This window comes from Athene cunicularia, assembly GCF_003259725.1.
Source record: "Athene cunicularia isolate RWA chromosome 7 unlocalized genomic scaffold, athCun1 chr7_part1, whole genome shotgun sequence".
Classification (NCBI taxonomy): domain Eukaryota; kingdom Metazoa; phylum Chordata; class Aves; order Strigiformes; family Strigidae; genus Athene; species Athene cunicularia.
The window spans coordinates 23,082,671-23,106,975 of NW_020799107.1; the positions used below are offsets into that span (position 1 = coordinate 23,082,671).

Sequence of the window (24,305 nt, forward strand, 5' to 3'; positions counted from 1 at the left end):
TGTCCTGCAGTTCCAATCCTCAGATTTTACTGCTTTCTGAACTCTTTAAAAAAATTAGATCATCAAGGTGACAGATCACAGAGCAAGGAGTACAGGTATTTTCAGAATCATTGCCCATTTGGTATTTACAAAACACGTTTCTTCTGTGCATCAGAGCAGATACCTTAGACAACTCTGGGTGGTGAGAAGAAAGTTGCGGGCTGGGAAGAAGCACACACACACACACTGGCAGCTGCTCTCAGCAGAGTAATCAGCAGCCTTTTTCCCTATGCAGAATGCTAATAGCATAATTTGTTTCCTGCTGAATATCTTAGGCAGAAGCTGCAGGAAATGGTGATTTGATACAAGTACAAATGTCAAAGGAATCATAATATGATCTAAAATGGAGATCTATTAGTTATCAGAAAAGAGAAAGTGGCTTCATAGGTCAAGGGGCAAAAAATAGCCCTTAATTTGTACTCTTTTCTGATCATTAAGAATTCTGCCACATTCACTGGTGACTAAAGCATCAACTTGATTGCCCCTGTTCCTGGTGACAACACTTCCAGCTGCTCTGAGTTTCCCTTTTTGCATACAAATTCACATATGCAAAATACTTAAGATTCCCAGAGGACAGTTTCAGGATTGCAAAAGATAAACGAACTATTGGGATTATCTTACTGGTACTGCTCAAGTAGTGCTCCTTCTCTTTAGCCTGAGAGAATAAAGTACAAGCATTCAATGGAAGTCACGTGCATGTGTCAAGGGGTTTGTACAAGGAGCTTTTGTTCGTTTCTGCTAGGGTGGGAACAAATTGGACTTGTTTGTTGTATGACTCCTATTGCTTCATCACCACTGGAATCTGTGTAACATTTATGTTCTCCTTTGAGATCTGCAGCACTGGAGCTACTTAGAGTGGACAGCAATGGCAAATCAGGTGAAGAACCATACTTCCAATGCTGTTTCCACTATGGCTCTGAGGCTTTTTTGTTTGTTCTAGGCATGTTTTAGGCAATCAAGGAACTTAGTCTGAAAGCTCTGGTTTAGTACGATGACTTTTAAATGGGCCTTGGCTGATCCTAATGCTTATTCTCAACACTCACAATTTGAGAGAAAAGGCAACTTGCCATTCCCAATATTTATACTATCGTAATGGCATTACAGCAAATAGAAGGAAACCTCACTCTACAGCATCTTTTAAATTCTCCATTTCCCTCTTGGCAAGACATACCTGATGAGGAATATATTGTGGTTACTGTGTTCACATCAGCTTCCATCATGGCTGCACAGCTGGATTCAGTCAAGGAGCCTTTGACAGTCACAGGAGCAACACTTGGGTGGCGTAAGGCAGCTTTCAGGGGAGCAATGTGGTTGTACTGTACAGAGGACAGGCAGCCAGTGAAACCATAGGCATTTGCCTTTGAGACTTCAGGGTCCAGTAACAAACTATCTGCAGTACAACAGAAAAAATACTCTGGGAATTCTCTTAGGAAGGCATTAAAAAAATGAATCTTTTTTTTTGCCTTACCCACCCCTTTTATTTCTCTTCATCCAATCTCAGTAGTTCAAGTTCTCCTTGAGCAGCATATAAGTTCTCCTTGGCTTGACCCATGATGTTCCCCTCCCCAGTCCTTTCTCTACAACGCTACTTACATTGAATCAGGTTGGCTCAGACATAAAAGCCTGCATTGTGCTTCTTTCCTCATCCATTTTCTCTACTGTCTGGACAATAACTAACACATCACAGGTTCTAACCATGACAATAACAATAATAATAATAAACAGTAAAAATAGCAACTCTGAATAACACAGGATCCTGGAGATTATGCTCTTTAACTTTTTTTGCATGTTAACAACATTTTCACAGATACAGACCATATCTTCAAGGCATACTACCTCCTCTACTCTTTTAATGAAGGAGCCTGCGCTCTATGTCTATTATACAATGTTTCATGTGGCCTAATATCAAAGGCTTCCACCCTTGTCCAAGAGTTTCTTTTTTAACTTACTTTTTTGATGCACCTAAGCACATTACTGCATTTTTATAATCAGAGTTCCTAGGAATCCTCCCAGTTATAGGCCAGGCTCTCACTCTGCTAGCCCCATTCCACTAATAAAATAAAAAGCAAAACTATACCTCTTTTTATCTAAATCAAAACCAAAGCCAGTATCTCCATCATCTTTTCCAGCCTGAAGATGACATAGCACAATTAATTTATCTGATAGTCTGTGTTAATTTAAATTTCACAAAGAGAAAACCAATTCAAAGGTGTTTCTAATTTCGTTCCAAATGATTTAGTATCAAAGATTGTTTGAGAAAGTCAGTGAAGGATAGTGAAGCCATCTTCTCTTTCCTCCAAGTTCTCATTAATTTACTATCCAGAAATTGAAATTCATACTGCTCAGAGGTCTGTAACATGATACGCCTTATATCTAGGTCAATCAAACAAGAAAAAACCCACAATGCACACATATTTAGTATCAAAATTTATTCACAGTCTTAAAAATTATCTGCTAATTAAAAAAACCTCTATCATTGACAGTTTTGGAAATATATGTCCAGTGACATTGGAAAATAAGGATTCCCAGCTTTTCAAGTTTATTTTCAAAGCTTGAAAGAGTAACATGGTAAACTTTAAAATAAGGTCCAATTTTCTACTATCATTCAAATACAATGATTTTACAAGTTCTCAGCCAAAAGGATTTAGGAAAGAAGTAGATGTTCTTTTATAACTGACATTGCTACCTGAATTACATAAACTTCTTTTACATGTAAAAAAACCTCAAACAGAAACCTCAAAGGTACACCAAATCACACATTATTTTGGTGCTCAAGATCTATGACCATTATGTCATGCAGTTAGAAGGAATTAGCTGAGAAAGATTTATAATTATGTTTGAATGCCTTTATGGAAATATAACATGGAAGAGTTTGGCTGCTTCTCAGTAAAGCAAGGTATGGTGTGAGCTTGCTCTCCAATGGGTCTTACGAGAGAGATGCTTAGTCTGCAGAGCTGTCACAGAACAGCCTCTGGGCTGTGAATAACTGCAAAAAAGAAAGATTGGAAGGGAAACAGTGAGGCTTTGCCACTGGAAGAACTGGAGCCTTACAGAGGTTCACATTTGCTCTTCGCAAAGTGAGGAGAAATTGGCTGCATTCAGGTTTTTAATGAGATTTTGGCAGGGGTATTATAAAACAGCAAAGAATTGCTTCCAAGTTTCTGCAAGAAGGCTTATATAAAATTAAAAAAATGATTTACAGTATTTGACATCTTTGTTGAATTTATAAAACCCTTTGTAAACATTCCTACTCTCAGCCTTTCCTGTTTTCTTAGCCCGACACAAAAGGTAGATTTGTTGGCATCTTTTAGACATCAGGAAAACTAAATTGCTCTGTTCTGCCCCGATGTGCAAAAGGTAAAGCCTAAGAAATAATGAATTCCTTTCTCATGGTACAGTAGTTTGAAAAGTCTAAGATACAGTACTATTGAAGGCTTTTTTAAAAAAGTCAAATTAAGGGCCAATTCTAGAAGTCTTTTGTCAAAGAAAGCTTTGCATGAATGAGAACTAGGAGGTTTGTTGTTGAAAGGCTTTGAAATTTGAAAAAGAGAAATCAAAGAACAAACCATAAATAACCCCAGAGTCCTCTGGTAGAAATCCCACGTGCACAGATAGTTTGCTTTATTATATGGCCCTAGGTGCATGTCTTATGTCTTTCAGAAAATAGGGCTTTCACTGTTCTCAATAAGAGACCTGCACAACTTGGATACGAACGACTTCTGCTGCCCTCTGAATTCTTGAGTGGATAATGTGAATCTGTGATTATGACGTGGTTACCTCTGTGAAAGGCTTATTAAAGGCCACGCTGCCACTTAAGTCTTTATCACTATAAACTGTTTTTCCAAAACATATTTTCACTACATGACACAATGCTCAGTAAGAGAAGCAACTCGGTGAATTTCCAAGATCTATGTTGAAGCAAGGTCATATGAAACATCAGTGGCCTTCCTCTGACCTGGTTACACTGTGAATCTGTCCATGAATTTGACTGGCCTGGAAAATCACAGCAAATTGCTGCTGATGGCTTGGTTTGATCTTCTGACATTTTATTATTGTGTTTCTGTTCCCAGTACTGGAGATTGAGTTACTTAGATGATTTCTACATAGGGGGTGAGAAGGCAATCTTTTTTGGCTTTTGAGTAATTTAACTATTCTTTCTCCACAACTTGAGTTTACCCATATTTTTTGAAAGTAATTTTTAAGCTTTGTCTGCTGAGTTGTGCGTAAGTTGGTCTGGCTTCTTGCTAGGTCCTCTAGTGGCTCCCTGGAAGCTGTCTGCAATGTCACAGGTCAGTAAGTTTTGTGTCAGTTTTGCTTTCCTGTTTCCCATGGTTTTCTGATGGTTTTCCATGATAATTAGCATTTAGTCTAACAGGTAGTTGTATTTTTTAAGCTTTATTGATTGTATCAACAAAATTTATCTGCTGATTCATTCCTATTCACCAAAACAGACATCCTGTTCCACTGATATTTCTTTGTGCACCTCTGCCATATATAGCACACTTGTTTTAAGATCATAAATAAAGCAATTTTAAGTCTTAATATCTCAGTAATGGGGAATTAATTTTAATCAAAAATAGAATTATGCCAGAATTTTCTAGCACCAAACATTAAGCTGCTCATCAGTGTATCAGCAAATTGTCACAGTAAACAATAATTAATATGACAGGTAGCTGGAATGAAAGAGAAATCAAAAGTGTTATTTGCGTGCAGAGAGAGTGGCTCAAAAGACCTTCTTTCTAAGGATATCACTGTGGAAAATGGACCATAAATATTATCCAATATCTTTTTGCTCTTTCTTTAAAAACATTAATTTCATGTCACTCAGAAACTTAAATCTGGGGCCAAAGTTTACTTGTGTGATCACTTACATCCAAGGAAGGCCCATCATGGATTTTCTTAATCAAAATTTATTTTTAATGTTATCAGGAGCAGACATAACGTGTTTTAAATGTCTATGCCCTAATTAATTAATCTAAGCGAATTGCTGCTAAAAGTGCAAAAGGTAATTTACTCTGTATTGCTGAAGCACTGGTTGTCCTTCTTTTTGTGTCTGAGAAATAGAAATTATTTTTGTGGGACTTAAAGTGTACCCATCACCTCATTATTTCAAGGTGCTGAACAGCACTGGCAAGATTACTTCTTCGATATGTTCAGCAGATTTAAGCCCGTGACTTTGAAGTAAAAGACTTGTAGTCTGCACACTGCACCTGTCTCAGAGTGGACTAGCAGGTACTGTGTAGTTACCTCGAAAAAGATGCTGCTGTGTCCTTCAACATCTCAGTAAACACTGCTGATACTAATCATTAATTTAGAAAGGGCAGAAAGCATATCTTGGATTAGACTGGAACCCACAAAAAGGCATCTTTGGAATAATTTCATTTCCTGGTGTGAGCCTGCCACAAAGGCAGCAGAGTGAACAACACAGAAAATTTTCCCGGTTAGAACCATTGAGCTCAACCGGTTTGGCTCTTGCTTAAGAAAAGGATGTGTTTGAACAGGAGACAGGCTCCAGGCACTCAATGCACCTCCAAAACACTTCTGAAAAAGCAAGGGAGATCAAAAGCAAAGGAAATGTACTTTTTTTTCACAAATTTTCCCAGGAATGGCAGAATGCACCAGTATTTGCCTGCCAGCAGTTGAGCATTTCTTGCCAAGTGGAACACTTGAGAATTTTTGTTTTATTAGGCTTAGAGAAGGTAATTCCAGACATGCATTTACGTATGTTTTCTTAAAGACAGTTTGTCATCAAAAATTAAGCACTGCTTGGAGTTGCAATGTGAAATTTGTTACCTGTCACAGTTTTTGACATTTGAATCCTAATCTTTCACAACACAGACAGCCCTCTGTGATTCTGCATGGGCTCAAAATATAACCTATAAAAAGGAGAAACTATGCAAGAAGATGGAGAGATGATGTGCAAAAGAACACATGCTTTTCTCAGGAGTAGACAGCTAAAATCAACTCAAGTAGCATGAATTCAGATAAAAATAAAATTTCCGGATAGAAGTTGGACACTTATTTAGGCAGCATTATCATCAAGAATACGAGGATTTAAGTATAGTGTTATGATCATATGGTAAATGATATTGCTGGGGAGAAAGTCTGAATAGATTTGGTCTCTTTTTGATAGAGACATGATGGCATTATTGGTTTAGACCTTGAATTGCTTGAAGTGCCTGGGGTAGCCAATCTTTGCTTATTTAAACAGCTGCCATCTTGGTCACAAATGCCTCTCCTCTTTTATCCCAAGTAGTCATTTCCATTTTCCTCAATGCTTTACTAGGCTACTAGGAGGGAAAAAAATTAATTTTAAAGATGCCCTTTAATGAACCCCAGAGATTTTCTTCCAGTGTATGGTCCTTCTAAGAAATAGGTATTTAGGGCAAGAAGAGTCTGAAATAAAGGAAGGAACTTTGCTGTGACCAGAAGAGTTCAGCCAATATCTCTTGGCAGCCATTGCTGTATTTTTTAAAATGCTAGAGCACAATATTCCAAGACTGTGACTTTAAATTTCTTAAGCAAACTGTGATCTTGTGAGCTTAAAAAAGGGAATTACTTTCCTCTGTAAGAATGTACTTAAGTCTTTTCCATAGAAACTCCCTTTTAGGAGATGCTTCTTTAAGGAAGCTTTTGTATATCAGACTTAATGCCAACTTACCCCTTCTGATTTAATTATGCTGTTATCATCTCCCCCAATGATATCACTCTTGGATGAATTGGACTTTGATCTCTTCAGTGTATAGATCCCACTTTCTTCTTGTGAACTTTTAGTAAGAAAAGCTATTGTAGAAATCATAAGAATTGTACTGCACTTACATAATGTTTTTAATAAAATTACTTTCCAGATAAATTTTTTTCTACGTACTTTATATCAAAGCTAAATGATTCAGTGGAAAGACTACTACAACTTGACTATGTTTTAGCTCAGGCTTTTAGAAATAAAAGATATCGTGATCATGTGCTAGACCTCACAGTTCTTTACATTGCCAGTGTGGGAAGGTCTGCTAATTCATCACTTGGAAGACACAAGTAAATTAGGTCAACATTAATAGATGCTAAAGAAATCTTGTAATCTTTTTATTCAGAATAGGCTCGAATCCCTTTCAATGCTACCCTTTTACTCTGGTATCACTACACAGCTAGTATATTAACTTGCTCAGAAGCAAATACGCAGACAATGAGATTCACTTCTCTGCATCAGTGATTATTTTTCCAGGGACTGTAATAGCAAAAGACTTAAACATGTTGGGGCACAGTTAAGAAGCTTTCAAAGATTCATTAAGGTCAACCCCCCAACAAATAAATTATATTTTCCATTGGGACAGCAGCTTTTTCTAGACAAGACCTAAACATATGCAGATGTGTCTCTGAGATCAGAAAACTACAGAATAATTTAAGTTGAAAGACACCTCTGAAGGTCAGGCAGTTCAGTCCCTTGTTCAGAGTGGAGCCAGCCTCACAGTTAGGTCAGATTGCCAATAGAGCTCATGTGGTTAAATACAGCAGTATGATCTCTGTAAGGAGTACTTAAAGTAAATGAACTGGGACTCTGGTTAAGATTTCACTGAGGCTTTGCCATAAACTGTATGACCCACTTGGGGCCTGAATCCAGTACTCACTCAGTCCACGGAAAAATTCCCATTGACACTGATGATCTTTGGATAGGTCCTTTTGTGTCTTGCCTCTATATTTGTGAAGTAAAAATGACAAAAAACTACAGGATAATATTTTTCTATTGCTGTTGGATACTGTGAGGATGAATTCAAGAAACGTCCGTTGGTTACTTGAATGTTGCTTCTTTTTAGTCCCTTGTCTTCAAAGCTACACTTATATTTAGATTGATCTTTCTAAGGCAGCTATATGGCCCCATTACTGTGGATCTGAACAGCTCACAGCCTTTAATGCTTTTATCCTCCCAGCACCCCTCTGATGTAGGGATGTTCTATTATCCATGCTTTACTATAGAGAACAGAGATAGTAAAGCTCAGACTGGTTCCAGTGGGAATAAAATACCTGCTTACCTTTACATCTTCACATAAATGGCTTGCCCAAGGTCATTCAAGCAGTCTGTGGCAGAGTGAGTGTCCCTATGTTTTGAATTCCAGGTGAGCCTCCTCTGCCTTAAATAGAGGTTTTTTTCCTGGTATTCAGAGCTGCGTGTAGGGCAGCCATTGGAAGATATAACAGATTTGAAAAGCAGAAAAAAACCAACCCAGTTTAAGTAGCTTTTGACTAAAGGAATTGTAATGGGGCTGAAGCGGGGTGGAGGGTGTGGGGTAAGATTGGGGAAGCACTATTATTTAAAAATTGGTCATTGTATGGAAGTGTACTTTTCAAAAGTTCCAGCTGTGCTAAAATGGTTATTATAAAAAAAAGTCTGTTGAGGAAGAGGTTTCAAGCTTTTATGATGTCCTGCTGAAAGCTCTCTTTGAGATTTCGTGTCCAGTGGGAAATGAATGGTGGAGTCGAGAAAGAAGGTGGTGTAATCATCTGGTTAAGCAGCCAGGATCAGGCTGCTAAAGCAGGTAAATGAGCAGTGTTGTGACAGGAAAGAAGGAGAGAGACAAATTTTCAGGAGAGCATAGCACGGATATGTAGAACACATAGAACAGAGGGTTTTTTTATAAGGTTCTATTTTAGTGGACACTTAAATGTTCCTAATGAATGCCTTCAGGTACCTAAATCCCAGTGACGTTCAAAACAAACACTACAGGAAGTCTAGGTCTACTTTGAAGTATCACATCCCTTTGGAAGTTTATGCTTTGATGAGGGGATGAACAATGACAAGGAAGAACTTGGAGGATATTGGTTTAGGTCACTCCTATTCACCTTCTGGTGATCCATTATTAAAAGGAGCTATAGTCAATATTTTATCCATATAATAGTACAAATGATGAATGTACACGTTTATGTAAGTTCTACATTCCTAAAATGACAAGGTCCAGCTCTGCTCTCCTCTTGATGCAACAAGGCAACACTCTTGACTTCATAGCAGTGAGGATTTTTTCTCCCCCTTTTTTTTTTTTTCCCAGCATGGGATGGGACAGTGTGCAACCTGAGTAAGTCTGGAGATGATACAAAACTGGGAAGAGCAGTTGGTAGACTATGGCTGTGCCACCATTCAGAGAGACACTGGCAAGCTGGAGAAATGGGAAAACAGGAGCCTCATGAAGTTCAACAAAGGAAATGCAAGGATCTGTACCTGGGTGAGGAATAGTTCCATCCACCAACACTGGTTGGCACTGACCAGCTTTGCAGAGAAAGACATGGGGGTCCTGGTGGACAAGAAGCTGACCATGAGCCAGAAACGTGCCCTTGTAACAAAGGCGATCGATGACATCCAGGGTAGCCTTGGGAAGAGCACTGCCAGCAGACAGAAGGTTACCCTTCCCCCATACTCTGCATGTGTAACACTACTGGATTGCTGGGTCCAGTTCTGAGCTCCACTGGGAAGAAAGACATGAACTCACCAGTGAAGGGCTGCAAAAATTATTAAAGGACTGGAGCATTTTTCATATGAGGAGAGGCTTGATAGATCTGGGACGGTTCATCCTAGAGAGGAGAAGATTCAGGGGGATTTGTGGTTCTGTGAGGGGACAAGGACTCTACTCAACAAAGCTACAGCTGTAGGATAAAACCTGGAAAATTAAATCTTGATGGAAAAAAAAGTTTGTGGAAATTCCCTTAACATATGGAGAAGAAACTAGAATTAGGATTAGACTGGAATTGAAGTGACTTGCTGGGATGTATTGTGTGATTCCTGGTACAGCAATAAGATCTTCCATCATCTAGATGGCCAAGTTTATGGCTCTAGTGTCATTACAGATTATTAACTATTGCTATTATTATTACTACGACTAAAACAAAATCCCAATTAACTTTGGGGCAAGAGAGAAATAACAGAAGGATATATCCATTAAAGGCTGTCTGGAGACAAGTCTGTGGTGTTCGATGGAATTGATCCAGACCTCTGGACCTTTTGGCTTTGCAACAACCTTATACTTGTAAAGTTAATCATATTCTTGTGACTAAATCTAGTTTCTCTCCATGATGCTGAGCTGTACCGTGTCAGCTTTCTGGCTACATCTTTGAAGGTCTTTGTGTTCCATCTTGCTGGTTAAAAAAGACTTAGGTTATTGGTTTGGTATCTATAGATGGAACTTTATGTAGATGTCATGATGAGCAATATTCTATTAGGTTTTCAGCACTACAGCTGACAGGTGACAAAATGAGATTTTTTGCTTAGTTCTGACTTAGGCTGGAAAGTGTCAGGTCCCCAAACCTGTCCACAAAGGCTTAGAAGATTGCTGCATTTTGAAGAAACATTAACTATACTTAAGGGGAAAATCAGCTCCTGCTCTTAATCTTCATAGTAAAACATGATGCAGAATGCACTAATGTCATTATATACAATTGTATTGCACAAGTAAACACTAGAGGAAGTCTACAGGTTCTGTCTAGCTACCAGTCCTGCAGGCCTTAGGTGTTATTAATAAAACATATAAAATTGTAATCGTGAAACAGATTTCAGGCTTGATATGGAGGTCCAATTCTAACAAAGGAATGTCTAAAACCAAGGAAGCATTTAGAATCCTACTAGAAATGAATAATACTTTTATATAAAGTTATATAACATACTTGACAACAAAATAGAGTTCTACTTTCCAAATTTCAGGCAGTTTTCCTGGTCTTGTAATGGCTTTGTAGTGTGGAGGGGTGAAGATCAAGAAGGTCCAGAATTGTGGCCTCAGTGCTATATATAATATAAATATTCCTTGCAGTGATAAAATGGTAGAGAGGATGAAGGCTTACGATGCTGTTGTTCTTATCATTAGGAAACAGAGATGGCTTGAGAGGAGCAAGCTGTAGTCAGCAAAATGGTATCATTAGGCTAAGATGCCACCCTGTGCAGACACACAGGCAGTATGAATCACTTTACTGGAGGGAGCAATGGGAGAAGTTAATATTGCTATCAGTGCAAACAAGGAAAGTTGCCAAATTTTTGCATTGATGATATATACAAATAAGAATACTGGAATGCTCAGGCCAACTCTTACAGCTAAACCAGACAAACAAAACCCCAATCCTCTTAAAAAACCCAACATTCAGCACAGGTCAACTCCAGCACTATAACAACTGATGAATCAGGAATATTTTTAGTAGAACCTACCTGTGACCTTGCCCAGGGTAAGTGATTTGATGGCCTTAAAATCAATCTCAGAAAAGTTATGTTTGAGTTTGAGAACTTGATCAACCTGGAAGAGGTCAATAAAATTAGTTCATTATAACAGCATGGAGACACCCTGAGATCTCTCTGTACTGCAAACTTCTGGGAATGCTCTCAGCTGCAAATCAGTTAATTCTGCCCCCAAGTGTGATTCAGTTTCTAAAGATAGCAAAGTGAATGTGCTTTGATTTTAGCATGAGAAGCTGAAAGGTACACCAGAATAGTCATAATAAAGGGCTTTAAAGAAACCTCCCCTGCAGAAAAGCTTAAAATGTTTGAGACTGAAATCCCCCTGCTTCCCAAAATCCATGTCTAGTCATTTCAGAATACACTCAAAGGAGGCCTCTCTAGAAATGTACTGTGAAGAATTACTTCTGCATAGAAGAAAACCACACTGCAGCAGACAACAGAAGACGGGTACTTGATGAAAAGCCTGGCTTTTAGCATAAGCCTTCTTCCTAGATAGTCAGGCCTAACCACCCTAGTTGCATGCTGTGTTGTTATTTTACCACCCAGACATAGTAACTGTAGACAGAAGAAAAACTCTGGCGTTCCCTGTGTTTCTGTCTCCTATTCCTTAACACATGGCTTCTCTGCAGACTCCCTTCCCTGTTACATGACTGCTGCCCAGATCTAGCCAATTTGTTTTGTAATATGAACTGCTATAATCAGCCTCAGAAGGAAAACAGGAGCAGTAAGATGGTCCTCTTCTCCCTGACTTGGAAAAACAGGTGATGCAGGGAAACAGGGCAGAGGAGGGTTCGCGGCTCTCATGAGATCATCACATTCAGCATGGCTTGCTTCTAGCAAAGGGACAGGGCACTGTCATGCAGATCATGGCTGCACCCTGCCTTCCCTCAGTTTTTCCTTTACTGTTAGAGGATAAGGCAGCTGGGGTCACATTCTGCCTTGGGGCACATACCCTAAATGAAATTACATTCCCAGGTGCCTGTTTCTCAGCTGTTTTTCTCCTTTTGACATTTTTTTCATGTTCCATACTGAATACTTTCTCTGGGACTACTGGTCACACAGACATCCTGATGTTCCAGAACCACTCCAATGGTCCAGATAAACTTCGGGCCAAAGCTGTTTCTTAATTCACAGATTGTCAGAGACAAGGGAAGGATGACTCAACAGAAAACACCATAGTTGGGCACACTTTGAAACAGGGTCTGGATGGAGTTCTGTTCTAGCCTACGAGGCTGTTCTGCTGCTGGACCAGCTTTGGTTGTATCAGATCAATGAGAGACCTTTGTCTCCTGCTGGTGATCAGACACTGAAATCAGCGGTTCTGCTTGTGGCATGAAGTATAATTCAACACTCAATCCACGGCATACCTGAACGATGAGCTCTCTGCCTTCTCTGTTAATCTTCACATGGTGCAGCTCTCGGTTAGCAAAATTTCCAGAGTCAATGGTGAAAATGAGGAGCCCATCCTTACTCAGCTTGTATCGGACCTGTAAACTTCCTTAAAAGCAGAGCAAAATTCTATGTATAAAACCTGTGCAAGTAATGAGATACTGTTCAATACCTTTGCAAAACATATAGCTCATTTTCTTTTTATTACAGTGGAGTAAGAAGGTTAAAAAGTCAAGAAAGAGGTTGAAGAGAAATGAAAGAGTTCAAATTGTAATGAAAAGTGTGAAAAAAAAACCCGCACTGAAGAATTTTCCTTCCCACTAGCTAACAAACGCTGGACTGGAGAAACACAGCTTAATGGAGCAACTCAGCATATCAGAAAGTGTGTCTGGCTGCAGGTCAGACATTTAGCACTGCCACAAAAACTGATCTACGTTAGTCTGTTAAAGATCGCTTCCACCAGAGGGCATGCAGGTCTTGTACCATTCTATGAAACCGATATTGGTGGATTTCACTATTCCTTTTCATCAGGATGTAACAGACAATGCAGAAGACAGTGACAACTGTGAGAATTATAACTTAATTTTAAACATTTAAACGCCCAGACTCATTATAATTTATATGCAATACAAGAAAAGATATATTGTGAATGTTTATACAGAAAAAATATTTTTTACTTTGGTGTTCTAATGTATTTGAAGAAATAAATATAATTCATATAAAAATGAATGCCAAACATCTCCTTCAGTCTTTATATCGAAAAAAAGCATTGTGTCTTCTGATAAATAACAGTACCATAACAAATCAAAATGCACAAGAAAACAAGGAACCCAATATGAATTTTAATTCATCCACAAATGACTCCAGGGAAAGTGTATATACACACAGATATATATATAATTTAAAAGGAAAAGAACCTATTCTGATAAAATCCTTTCGAGTTTACTTTTCTGGGAATTGAGTAGCAGGGAGAAAAAAATTCTCTGAACTTCTGGAGCTCTTTTTATGAATCATCAACCTAAATAAGTGGAACAACAGTGGTACCATAGAATTAAAAAGATTTTCTGAGGCTACTTTTTTACTATCTCCAAGGAGAAAATGAATGCTGACAGCACCACAACCCTGAGCAAAGTGTTGTTCATTTATTTGCTGTTCTCACAATCATCATTAAAAAACTCCCATCTCCTTCCATTTCAGCACTTCTGTTAGCACAAGTTCAAACTATTCCAAGTATCACTAGATTCTGCAGAAGGCTACAGGCAAACATTACCTATGCTGACTGATAGGGACCAACTGAATGACCGTCACTGAAGGATGTGTTCACACTGTTCTAGCTCTAGGATTGGTTTCAGTGTTTGCAGAGGCAACACCTGTGTATGCATCATGATGCAGTGCTACATGAGAGGAGCCCACAGCACACCTGCGCGAGCTGCTGCCTGTGCGTGGTGCACCGCAGCGTTGTTCAGAGAGACCTCTGATCCCAGAAGCAGTCTGGCTGTTTAATGAGATGAATGAGCAGCCCTGCTTGGCTCCTACATTCAGCCATATTAATGCTGCAAGCTGCTAGGTCTAGAGTGAGTGTGAGAGGACATGGGGCAGTTCTCCTTCACTACATCGTATGGACGTACCTGCTCCCTTCAGTCTTTCAAGTCCTCCCTCAATAAGGTCAGCTCTGTTGTCCTACAAGCTACTGTAAAACCACTTTATCAAGAGCTTAAAACAATGTATAAATTTCCTGCAGAGGGGGAATTTTGCCACTTCTACACAACTCACAGTGAACTTGGCAGTCCTTCCAGATCAGACCCAGAATACAGTTAAGATCATCCCTCCTCCTTTTCCCTCACCAGGGTGTTTTGGCTCCTCAGGCTTCTAAGAGATGCACTTTTTGTAATATTCAGTGTCCCAGATGAGTACTGCTGCTCCTGAGTTTTGGAGGTTAGAAAAAAAAAAGCTTCCAAAACCAAGAGGAAAAATGAGAAGGAACTACTATGAAGAGGGCTTTTTTAGCTGATTGACAGGGGTGCTGGATCCAGTGAGTTTTTAAAGTGAAAATTAAAAAAAGGAGATAAAAGGCATTTACTTTCTCACACAGAGTCATGGATGTTAGAGGGGGATTTGTGAAGAGATCAAGTTCAGCAACAACTGCTAAATTATTCAGTGTGATATTATAGGTCCTGATTCAGCTGCCCCAAATCATACTGCAAAACTCCTATACCCTCATTGCATAGCCAGGACTATGAGTTCCTTACTCTCTATCACCATTACTGTCACACTTAAAGGTCTAAATTTAAATCACAATTCCATTTTCTGGTACTGAATTAAAGATGCATCAATAGGGAATAAGTGTAAACACCTTACAATCACTTTACTCTAGAGAGGCAGGAGAAAAGAAGCCCAAGGGAAAGGAATTTAAAGTACCTTCTTCAGACTTGCTTGTTAGAGCAGTGGGAGAGTTGATAAAAATTGGAAAGGTTGCCTGACCCTGCATACCACAGCTGAGATGCCCACACAGAATAAGATGAAACAAAGATGTAATAGTGTAAGAGATTGGTCCAAACTAGAAATCATGTCCCAGCAGAAGTACTTTATAGGCCGCCTCTTACCTGGAGCCTTTGAAAGGTGTGCAGATGCGAAAACTGGAATGAGGCCCAGATTTGGTCTGTGACCTTGTACTAATTGCTTAGTTTGCAACTGTGAAAAAACTTCTTTGCTCTTTTTGAATGCTATGAACACAGCAGTATATAAAAATATAAATGGTACTACTATATACAGGTGCTCAACATAGCAACCAGTATATTTGTGTTCAAAGAGAGTCAGCAAGATACGCAATCTATCAAGGCTCTCGGCTGCTGCAAACAGGGATTTAGCCACTGACTTCATCAGAGAAGCACTGATTTTAAACCAGAAAGTGTCTGTTCCATTTGTTGGGACACAACGGAGGAGGTTCTTGACATCCGTTGAGAACAGATCTTACTTTCCATAGTTGTATAATTTTACCTTAAATCATTTAGAGAGATCAGTGAATAGTATCTTCCTTTATCAAATTGCTTTGAATTCCAATGGCAAATTTTTTGGATGGCTGCTCTCCAAAATCATTGAATTCAAATTGGCATTTTGCCTGGGGTCAAATTTGCATTAATATAAACCAGAAGTAAATGAGCTCATTTCTCCAAAGGTGTTCTGGAATTTACACCAGTGTAGCCAAGAGCTGATTTTGGCTTGTATTCAGTACCAAAACTTCTTTCGCTATCATAGTACAGGATAATTTGTTTGGAAGATTACATTGCCATTTTGCTACTTGACAGGAAAATAAAGGTATTATTAATTAGGATTATTATTAAGAATTTTTTTTTTCTCTGAATTTTGATTATCTGGTCCACTGACTTTCTCCATCACAACAGCCCGGTGTCACTAACTGCAAATAAAAATCTGTGCATAAACCAGCTCTATTCTCCCTATTCTCTATTCTCTCTCTATTTTGCATCGTTTTTGCCTCACAATAGGGATTCACACTAATCATGAGCAGTGTAATTTCTGGCAGTCTTGTTGCAGTCATGCCTGTCATCCTCTTCAGCTCCCCGTGCCTGAGCATGCACACCTGGAGTGCCATAATGCTCAAGCAATGCACTGCCTGTTGTGTTTTCTTCCTTCTCTGATGTATGTGCAATTGCTGGAGGCAATTTCTATTAAGCCCACAAATGAGGGAGGGAAGGAAAGAGAGAGGTGTCATGTTTTTGGCCTTGGGCTAGAAACTTTTACTGGGCATATTACCCCAGCAGTGTTAAGTAAGAGGAGATTCACGCTTGATTACAGTCATCCCTTTCAGCTTCAGTTCTGTAGACTGCAGATCAACATGGAGATGCTGTGCTAGCTCCAGAGTAGCAGAAAAACAGAGCAGGCATAGTTTAACCACAGTGTTACAGAGTGCAGCATGGCCTCTTTTTGCCACTTCTGGAGGAAATGAGCCCATGTGGGCTGCCATGTGACTGTGATGAGACCACTGCCAGTACCAAAACTGGTCTGCTACACATCACTGTGGCCTTCAATCTGTAATCTTCAATAGCGTAATCCATGACTGTAGGGCTAAATGACATCTCTCTGCTGGTATCAAACAGCTACAGAGCCCTTTTAACAGGGGTCCTGAGGGTCCCCACGTGCAGCGGGAAGTTCTGAGAAACAGAGACCAAAGGGCATCCTTTATTTACGCCATCCCATGCTGGTGACTAGGTTGGGGATGACTTTTCTGAAACAAAACACTCCCAGGACACTTCAGTGGTGATAGAGGCCAGGGTTAGTACTTGCTAGCAGTATGCTAATGATCAGTGTCAGTGTAACCAACCTCCAGGCAGCTACAGGAACAGCATCGTGCCTTCAAGCTGTTTCTATCTTTTTGCCGAAGACAAGGAAGATGTAACAGGAGCTCTTAAGTCTAGTGGTAACAAGGACATTGAACTGGTTAAAGATTTCAAAGTGTTCAACCCAAAGAAGAAAAAAAATATTCCCAAACTGCACAGTGTGAAGAAATACCTTGGTCATGATGTTACATACTCTGTGTCCAAAACCTTTACTGATTGAATGTGTCAACAGGACAGTTGTCTTTCTTTTGCCTGTGTCTGCAGCAGTGCCTGAATGGAAGGTAAGAAACATCTGGTGGCTTTGTGGCCTATGCCCACTAACTTTACATTAATTCTGGACTGCTAAAGCTTGTGTTTAAAATCAAATATTAATTTTTAAATAATCAGCTGGGAAAGGCAACATGGAAAAAAAATGTTACAGAGAGCGTTCTAGCTCATGAGAAGTTTTCCTGGCTTGAAAGATCTCACTCAGTGCTAGTTATTTGGAAAAAGGTTGAAGGAGTTCTGCAGAAAACAATAAAATGGATACTGGGATTTTGGTTTATAAATCCATTAATCATAAGCAAAGTTCTTGTCACACATGTCACCAGGATCACAGGTCTTGTGTCATTTAGTCTTGAAGAACCAAACAGCAAAGAAGGGAATGACATGCCCTTTGAGTCTGAGACTTCTCTGCAGGACCTCCATTTACAGAAACTGGTTTTAAATGAGTCCAGATTGAACCAAACATCTTTGCCAACTTCAGTAGCACTTTTTAATGACTTAAAACTGGCTGAAGCAGCTGGCAAGACATCTTACGCCATTTGGAGAAGTTGAGATTAGTTCAGAGAGCACATGTGAGTGGCACATGTAAAATGTCAACTTTATCAACATCACATAGCATCAGGAAAAGTCATTTAAATGAGGGCAGCTCACAACTCTAATTTGAGAGAAACATATATGTATGCAATAATGAAAAACAGAATTAGGAAAAGGGCCTTGGACTCCCCTGCATGTCTTATTGCCTCAGAGGCACCCAGAAACAAAGGAGTTTAGGACCAACAGAACCTCTTACAGCTGTCTCAAACTGGCAGTCACCCTCGTCAGACTGTAAAATGTTAACTATACCACTGCATCCACTCTCAGCACTCACCTGAGCTATAGCTAAAAGAGAAAATAATTAAGGAAGGCACCAATTAAACAAAGGGTGGAATACATTAGTGAGGCTAATGATTAAAAAAATATTAATTAATATATTTAGCACAGAAAGCCATTCAAAGCTCATAAAGTGGAAATGTTTGTTCATTCCTGATCACAGAACAGTTCATGAAAGTTTTCAATCATCTCTACTGCAAAATACCTCTCTTGCAACTTGCACAGCTTCAGCATGACAGTGTCCCTCTTCATAGCCTAGATATTTAAAAATGAACCACAGTTTTCTTCGTTAGGAGCAGCTGACTAAGAAACCTGCTCCTTAATTAGCAGCTTCTCCACAGGGATATTTACTCAGTAAATTTACTCTTCAGTGGAAGTGCCACTGGTGATTTGAAATCAGAACAGGGCCCATCTCTTCAGTGTCCAGTGGTGTCTAAGAAAGTACTTGCACAATTTTAGGAGGTGACTCTTCCTATTTGTTTTGCATGGAGAAAACAAAGAGGCAAAAATGTTGAACATGTTTGCTGATATGATTACTCAGCTATTGAATTTGCTTAGATGAAACTGTTTCATAGGTTTTAAAAAAAGAATCCACTCCCACGATTTTTTGTAATCTCTCACGGTAGTGAAAAAAATAGGTGCTTATTTGAATGCCTCCTACTCAATGCTTGAGACATTCCGGAGTTAAGGATTATATTCAGGCCACACTATATTTTAAAAAAAATCCACTATTTCCGTGTTGCACTTCTTCAATTTGGGAAAAAACACACCACCAGAAGTCCCTAAAGGAGCCTGTCTGGAGGTCCACAATCTCAGTTCACTTTGCAATCCTGCTAAGGCAGCTGGAGCCAGATTGAGAATGTCACTTAAACATCAACAAATGTAGCTAGCTCCCTTACGTGACTGACAAATGTGTTTAACCTTCATAGACCTCATTCCTGCCAGCCGCCAGTTGGCTTAACACAGGCTGACCAGCAATTAAAAAGGAACTGGCAGATGCTTCTTGCTCCAAAGCTAGAAAATATTGCAAGTCTAAAAGATGACCCAGAGGACCACAGTCATAGAGCTCATCATGCATGTACTGAGTGGCTTAAACACAGAGCTTGTTCCAGTGATTTTAAGGGGAACACTCGTCTAAACAAAACAGTCTATGTCCTTGCTGATGTGGCTGGGCCTAAAATTGGAACAGGGCTAACCCATGGATGTGGGATAATGCTAAACACTGTCTCTCCAGTTCAGCTTATGGGTAAGCATACACAGTGGGGTATTTATGTACCCCGGAGGCAATGGACAGAGCATTGCCACAATTTGTGATCTAACAGCTTGATGACTGCTGACAAATTGTCGTCTTTTGTGTCACAGTTTATCTGTTGGTGAAGCAGATGAATGTTAACATCCTTTGGAAAATGACATGAAACCTCTGGGTGAGCAGCAATTAAAAAAAATACTATTAGTCATTATGATTATCTCTCCATTCCTAGATATTTCTTTTTGGTGAAGGAACTGGTTGCGGTTTCTTTTACAAAGCAATGCTACATTAATTATCTTTTTTTCCTGGTGGTGACTGAAGGTAAAGAGGAAGGGAAGAGCCGAGGGCATCAGATGCAGTTAAGTCTCCCTGAAATTATCTGCTTTCTGATGGTGAGATTTATTCTGGTAAATTTTAACCTACACTTTTTCTACACATTCTTTGCAATACTGAAAGTCACTATAAGATGCTTCATTAACAGAATCTAGCTGTATGATACTATTGGACCTGATGCTCAGATCTCTCTGTCTTTAAACACACACTGGATGCCATTAGTCTTCTCACGGTCAGACATTCAGTAGGCCCTACGGTTTACTCACCTTTGTACAAAGAAGAATCTTCCCAGGCTTTCATCTCACACTATACTTTTTATTTAAGACTAGCATAGCAGCCAGGCTGGCAGAAAGAACTTTTATTCTTTACTCAGTGAATGAAATAAAAAGTATCATACTATGAATTTTTTTTCCAGAAGTTAAACCTGGCTTTGCAAATTGTACATCATCACTAACTCTGCGAACCGCTTGCAGGCAAAAAAGACTGAGATCCTCTGTTGTGATACCCTGAGGAATTCATACCAACCTCCCCTTACAGAGATCCTGGCTCAGTTTCCATTCTTTCCCTAGTATCTTTCAACCATTCCTGTTTCAGTTTTCACAGTACAGATAACTGTTCTCGCATGGACTTGTTTCATGCTGACCTAACAAATTGCCATAATGTTCAGCAATGAGAACATGGAAAAAAGATGGTCTGAAAGAAAAAAAAGAAACAATCGATTTGATCACTACATGATATCTGTGGAGCCAGAGAGCGAGCAATAATATTTTAAATAAAACTATAGAAAAATAATCATATGCCTCTTTCAAACCTCCTTTTCATTCTTAACTCATAATAAAGACAGCACAGTACTTTGTGGATTAATGGCTTTCTGAGGTTAATGATCCTTGTTTGTGTTGAGCTCTGTAGACATTGCCTGACTGGTCACTAATCTCTGGGAAATGTTCTGCTCCTCTGACTAGTAAGTCCATCTAAGCACTGCCTATTTCAGAGGTTATGCCAGCCCTGTGACTGGATAAGCTGGATCCTTTAATCAGTGACCTTTTGCTGATTATAGCAAACTCTCAAGGGAAATATTTGAGTTTCATAACAAGCCACAACCACTGGCATACAGAGAACCAACTTGTGTTCCTAAGTCATCTAATGGAGAAAATCAGAGGAAGGATGAAACATTTACTTAGTAACAAACCCAGTACAAGAACCATATAAAGGTAACACTGTGATGACTTCTGTCACAAAATAAATGCTTATACACATATACTTTGACTACTTTACCTTCAAATGCATACTTCTGCAATCTTTCACTGATTCATAGAATGGTTGAGGTTGGAAGGGACCTCTGGGGGTCATGCTCAAGCAGGGACACTCAGACTCAGTTGCCCAATGCCGTGTCCAGATGGCTTTTGAATACCTCCAAGGATGGAGACTTCACAATTCTCTAGGCAAGATTCATCAGTGCTCAGTCACCCTCACAGTGAAAGAGCTTCCTGATGTTCAGATGAAATTTCATGTGTTTTCTGTTTGTGCCCATTGCCCCTTGAGTGGCCTTACAATGACATCTGCCAGCTCTCCCCGCACTCATGGGTGCCTCCTACCAGGGCCCATGGATTTATGTATGCCCAGTTTGGTTAAGGACCCAGGCTGGCTCTTTGAAGTATTATTATCTTGGGCTCTGTGTTGTGTGGAAGCAGTTACACTGCTCCTAGGCAGCACCTGAGCCAGCAGTTCTGCTGGACTACAGCTCTCACTGCACATCTCTCTACATCCACCACTCAGATAATACACAGTATAAGAATAACAGAAAAAGGATTACTATCAATCCTCAGGGTTAAAGGTTTTGGTATAATGGGTTTTGAAAAGATCCTAATTTCAGAATTACTGAAGAGCATATATATATATATATATATATATATATATATATCTATATCTGCAGCATACGTTTAAACACAGGAGCTTGTGACCCTCTGTCCTTCCTCCCCACCCCTTTCAGGACAGCTCCACACAAAGCCAACAATAAAAATGAGTTTTCAACTGCAAAATGTGAGCTAGGAACTTAAGTCCTCTAAGAGATAAACACCTCCTCCAAACAAATGGGAATGTATTTTTATTTCCTAGCTGATTAGCTGCAGCCAGTGGTTTGGGATTTTATGCCAGATACCAGTAAGTTCAAAGTCAGTCTGTATAAATGCAGAGCAGAGATCAATTATTAACTGCATCCTCAGCCTTTTCTGCTCAATGTAATCCAGTTACAGTTGCCTTGTTTTTCCCTTGTGGGTCTCCAGAACAACTCTTGACCCTTCAGTTTGGCAAAATGCTCTTCATGAGTATAAACATGCCCATGAATCCAGCTAATGAGACAGATCTTTCAGTTCTCATGGAAAGCAAATAAAAAAAAATCTGCCAGACTCCTTGGCTGAATGTTGTGGCTGCATCTCCTTTCAACTTAGTTTTGTACACTTAAAGATTTCGAGTGCCATATGCTAAAACAAACAAACAAAATCGGTTTTGGGAGCCGTCTACCTCTTCTCTCAAAGACTTTTTAGTGCTGGATTTGAACTGAAAGCTAATCAGTATTCCTGTTTTCTGTGAAGTGTGCTTACAGCGGGGAATTATCCAAGGGACCAGAGATGTTTCTAACCAGAGGAGATCTCCTGCCACCCCAGCCCTTTCTACTCATGGTGCCACAGCCAGCCTCCCACTTACAGGCAACCAGGAAAAATTTATTTTACATTCACCATTCCCAATCAAACTCTTACTAGTCCCTCACTTGGTAAATAACGTCAGATTTTAGGGCCAACTACAACAATTGGTTGAAATTATTTTTAGAAGATAAATAGTCCTATCTGCCATATGAAATCACTTAATGAAATCACTTAACCAGAGTTAGACTGGGAACAATTCTGTCTCCTCACATACAGTTGCTTGAAAACCAGTCTCCTCAACAAAGCTGTCTCCCACACTTCACAACACGACTCACTCTCCTGCTCCTATTCTGTTTAAAATAACTCTGCCTGAACCTTGGCACCATTTTCCACTTCAGACACATAAATTGTGCAGGTTGTTCAATGGGTGTTGAAAGTCTGTAAGACAGAAGGTGTTCTCAGAAGACAAATGCACTAGCAATAGCATAGCCTAGAGGATCTTTATGCAGCAGTTAGTTATGTCCTGTGGTACCCACATCCCAAAACTAAAACTTGCAAGGTGGTAAAGCAAAAGAACCACCAAAGTCACCCCCAATACCTACCCTCCAGTGTTTCAATGAGTCCAGTTTTCCCTAATTATTTCAACTTTACCCCACTGAACTCTGGAATGCACAGCATAAACAGAATGAAAAGTTTCTTTGCCTCAAAGACTGAACCAGATTTTTTGCCTTTCTTTATCACTGAATGACAAAAGCTTTATTTTTGCTTGAGAAAAGTTGTTGGAGGTGAAGCTCAACAGACTTGCAAGGCAAAAAACATAAGGAGAATGTACATGCCTTCATCAGAAAGGCTGCTTCTGACTTAAAGTCAGGGGGAGATTACAGTTGTTTTCTAGTTTATTAAAAAGAAAAAAAACAGTAGCTTCTCACGAATTACATCTATTTCTTATTTGCAGAGTGTTAATTCAGCTCACCTCTATTACAGGTTTTGGTTTCTTTTCCTATTTACTTCAAATATCATCTGATTTCAAAACCTTATAAGACATGGCAGTAGAGTTGATTTAGGTCCTGCTACTGTATTCTAGTATCAGAGACCTAACAGGAGAATTACTCAAGCTGGTTTCATTTGTACTTTTGTTTTGAAATGTGCCTTTTCGCTTGTCTTTAATCTCTCCCATGCAATTTCAGAGTCTTGGTTTCCAAAAGAAACTGAGAATAGAGCTCACTGTGATGGCAATAGGTATAAATCGAAAGAAATTAAAAAAAAAAAAAAAAGGACTCAAATTGTTTAATTTCTTTTGAGATCAGATAAATAGAGATAAATTTTCAATCATTCTAGGATAGTGTGAGATTCTATGTCTTTTCTTTGATGCTGGCTATCTGTTGTTTTTCTAGATTAGGAATCATACTGTTTCCATGGAGAAAACCAACAATACTGAGAATCAAAGACTCAGGAAAATGTTTTTTACACAATATACTTCATCATATTCATATCACATTTGATTACTTGCAGGGGGGAAGGAAGAAAGTAGAATACTAACAGTTTCTTTCTTAATATTTTTCTTTCCCATCAATTATTGTCTTTAGGGATCAAGGAAAAGATAATAATACTAAGGTACTGGTAACTTGGTGAAATCATGTAAATGCAAAAACCTACAGTGGAAATTTGTCCTGGGAAGGAAAAAACTATTTTTTTCTTGGCAGCAGCTTCCCATGATATGAATAACTTCTGTGGACTGACACAGCGAAAAGGCTAATTAGAGATGTTTACCCATTTTCTGTAGCTTAGCAATGGGCACTATAATTTGAAATTTCTACAGCACTGATATTAAAAACACACTGCCAGTTATTACAGTACTGCTAATCTTTTGGTTGTGGGATCAATGGGACTATGTGAGCTTTACATACGTACGCATATACACACCCATCTATATACCTGTATACACGCCCATCTATATTCAATAC

At 39.2% G+C, this 24,305-nt stretch overlaps 1 protein-coding gene across 1 annotated transcript in view; it reads right to left on the bottom strand.

Annotated features, from left to right (window-relative positions):
* Window positions 1–24,305, bottom strand: part of CNTNAP5 (contactin associated protein like 5) — a 218,841-nt gene that overhangs the window by 6,545 nt on the left and 187,991 nt on the right. Inside the window, exons 20-22 of the mRNA XM_026852489.1 lie at window positions 12,607–12,737; window positions 11,213–11,297; window positions 1,211–1,429 (exon numbers count right to left, since the gene is read on the bottom strand). Coding sequence (XP_026708290.1) covers window positions 1,211–1,429; window positions 11,213–11,297; window positions 12,607–12,737 — 435 coding nt within the window. The remainder of the gene's footprint in view (window positions 1–1,210; window positions 1,430–11,212; window positions 11,298–12,606; window positions 12,738–24,305) is intronic.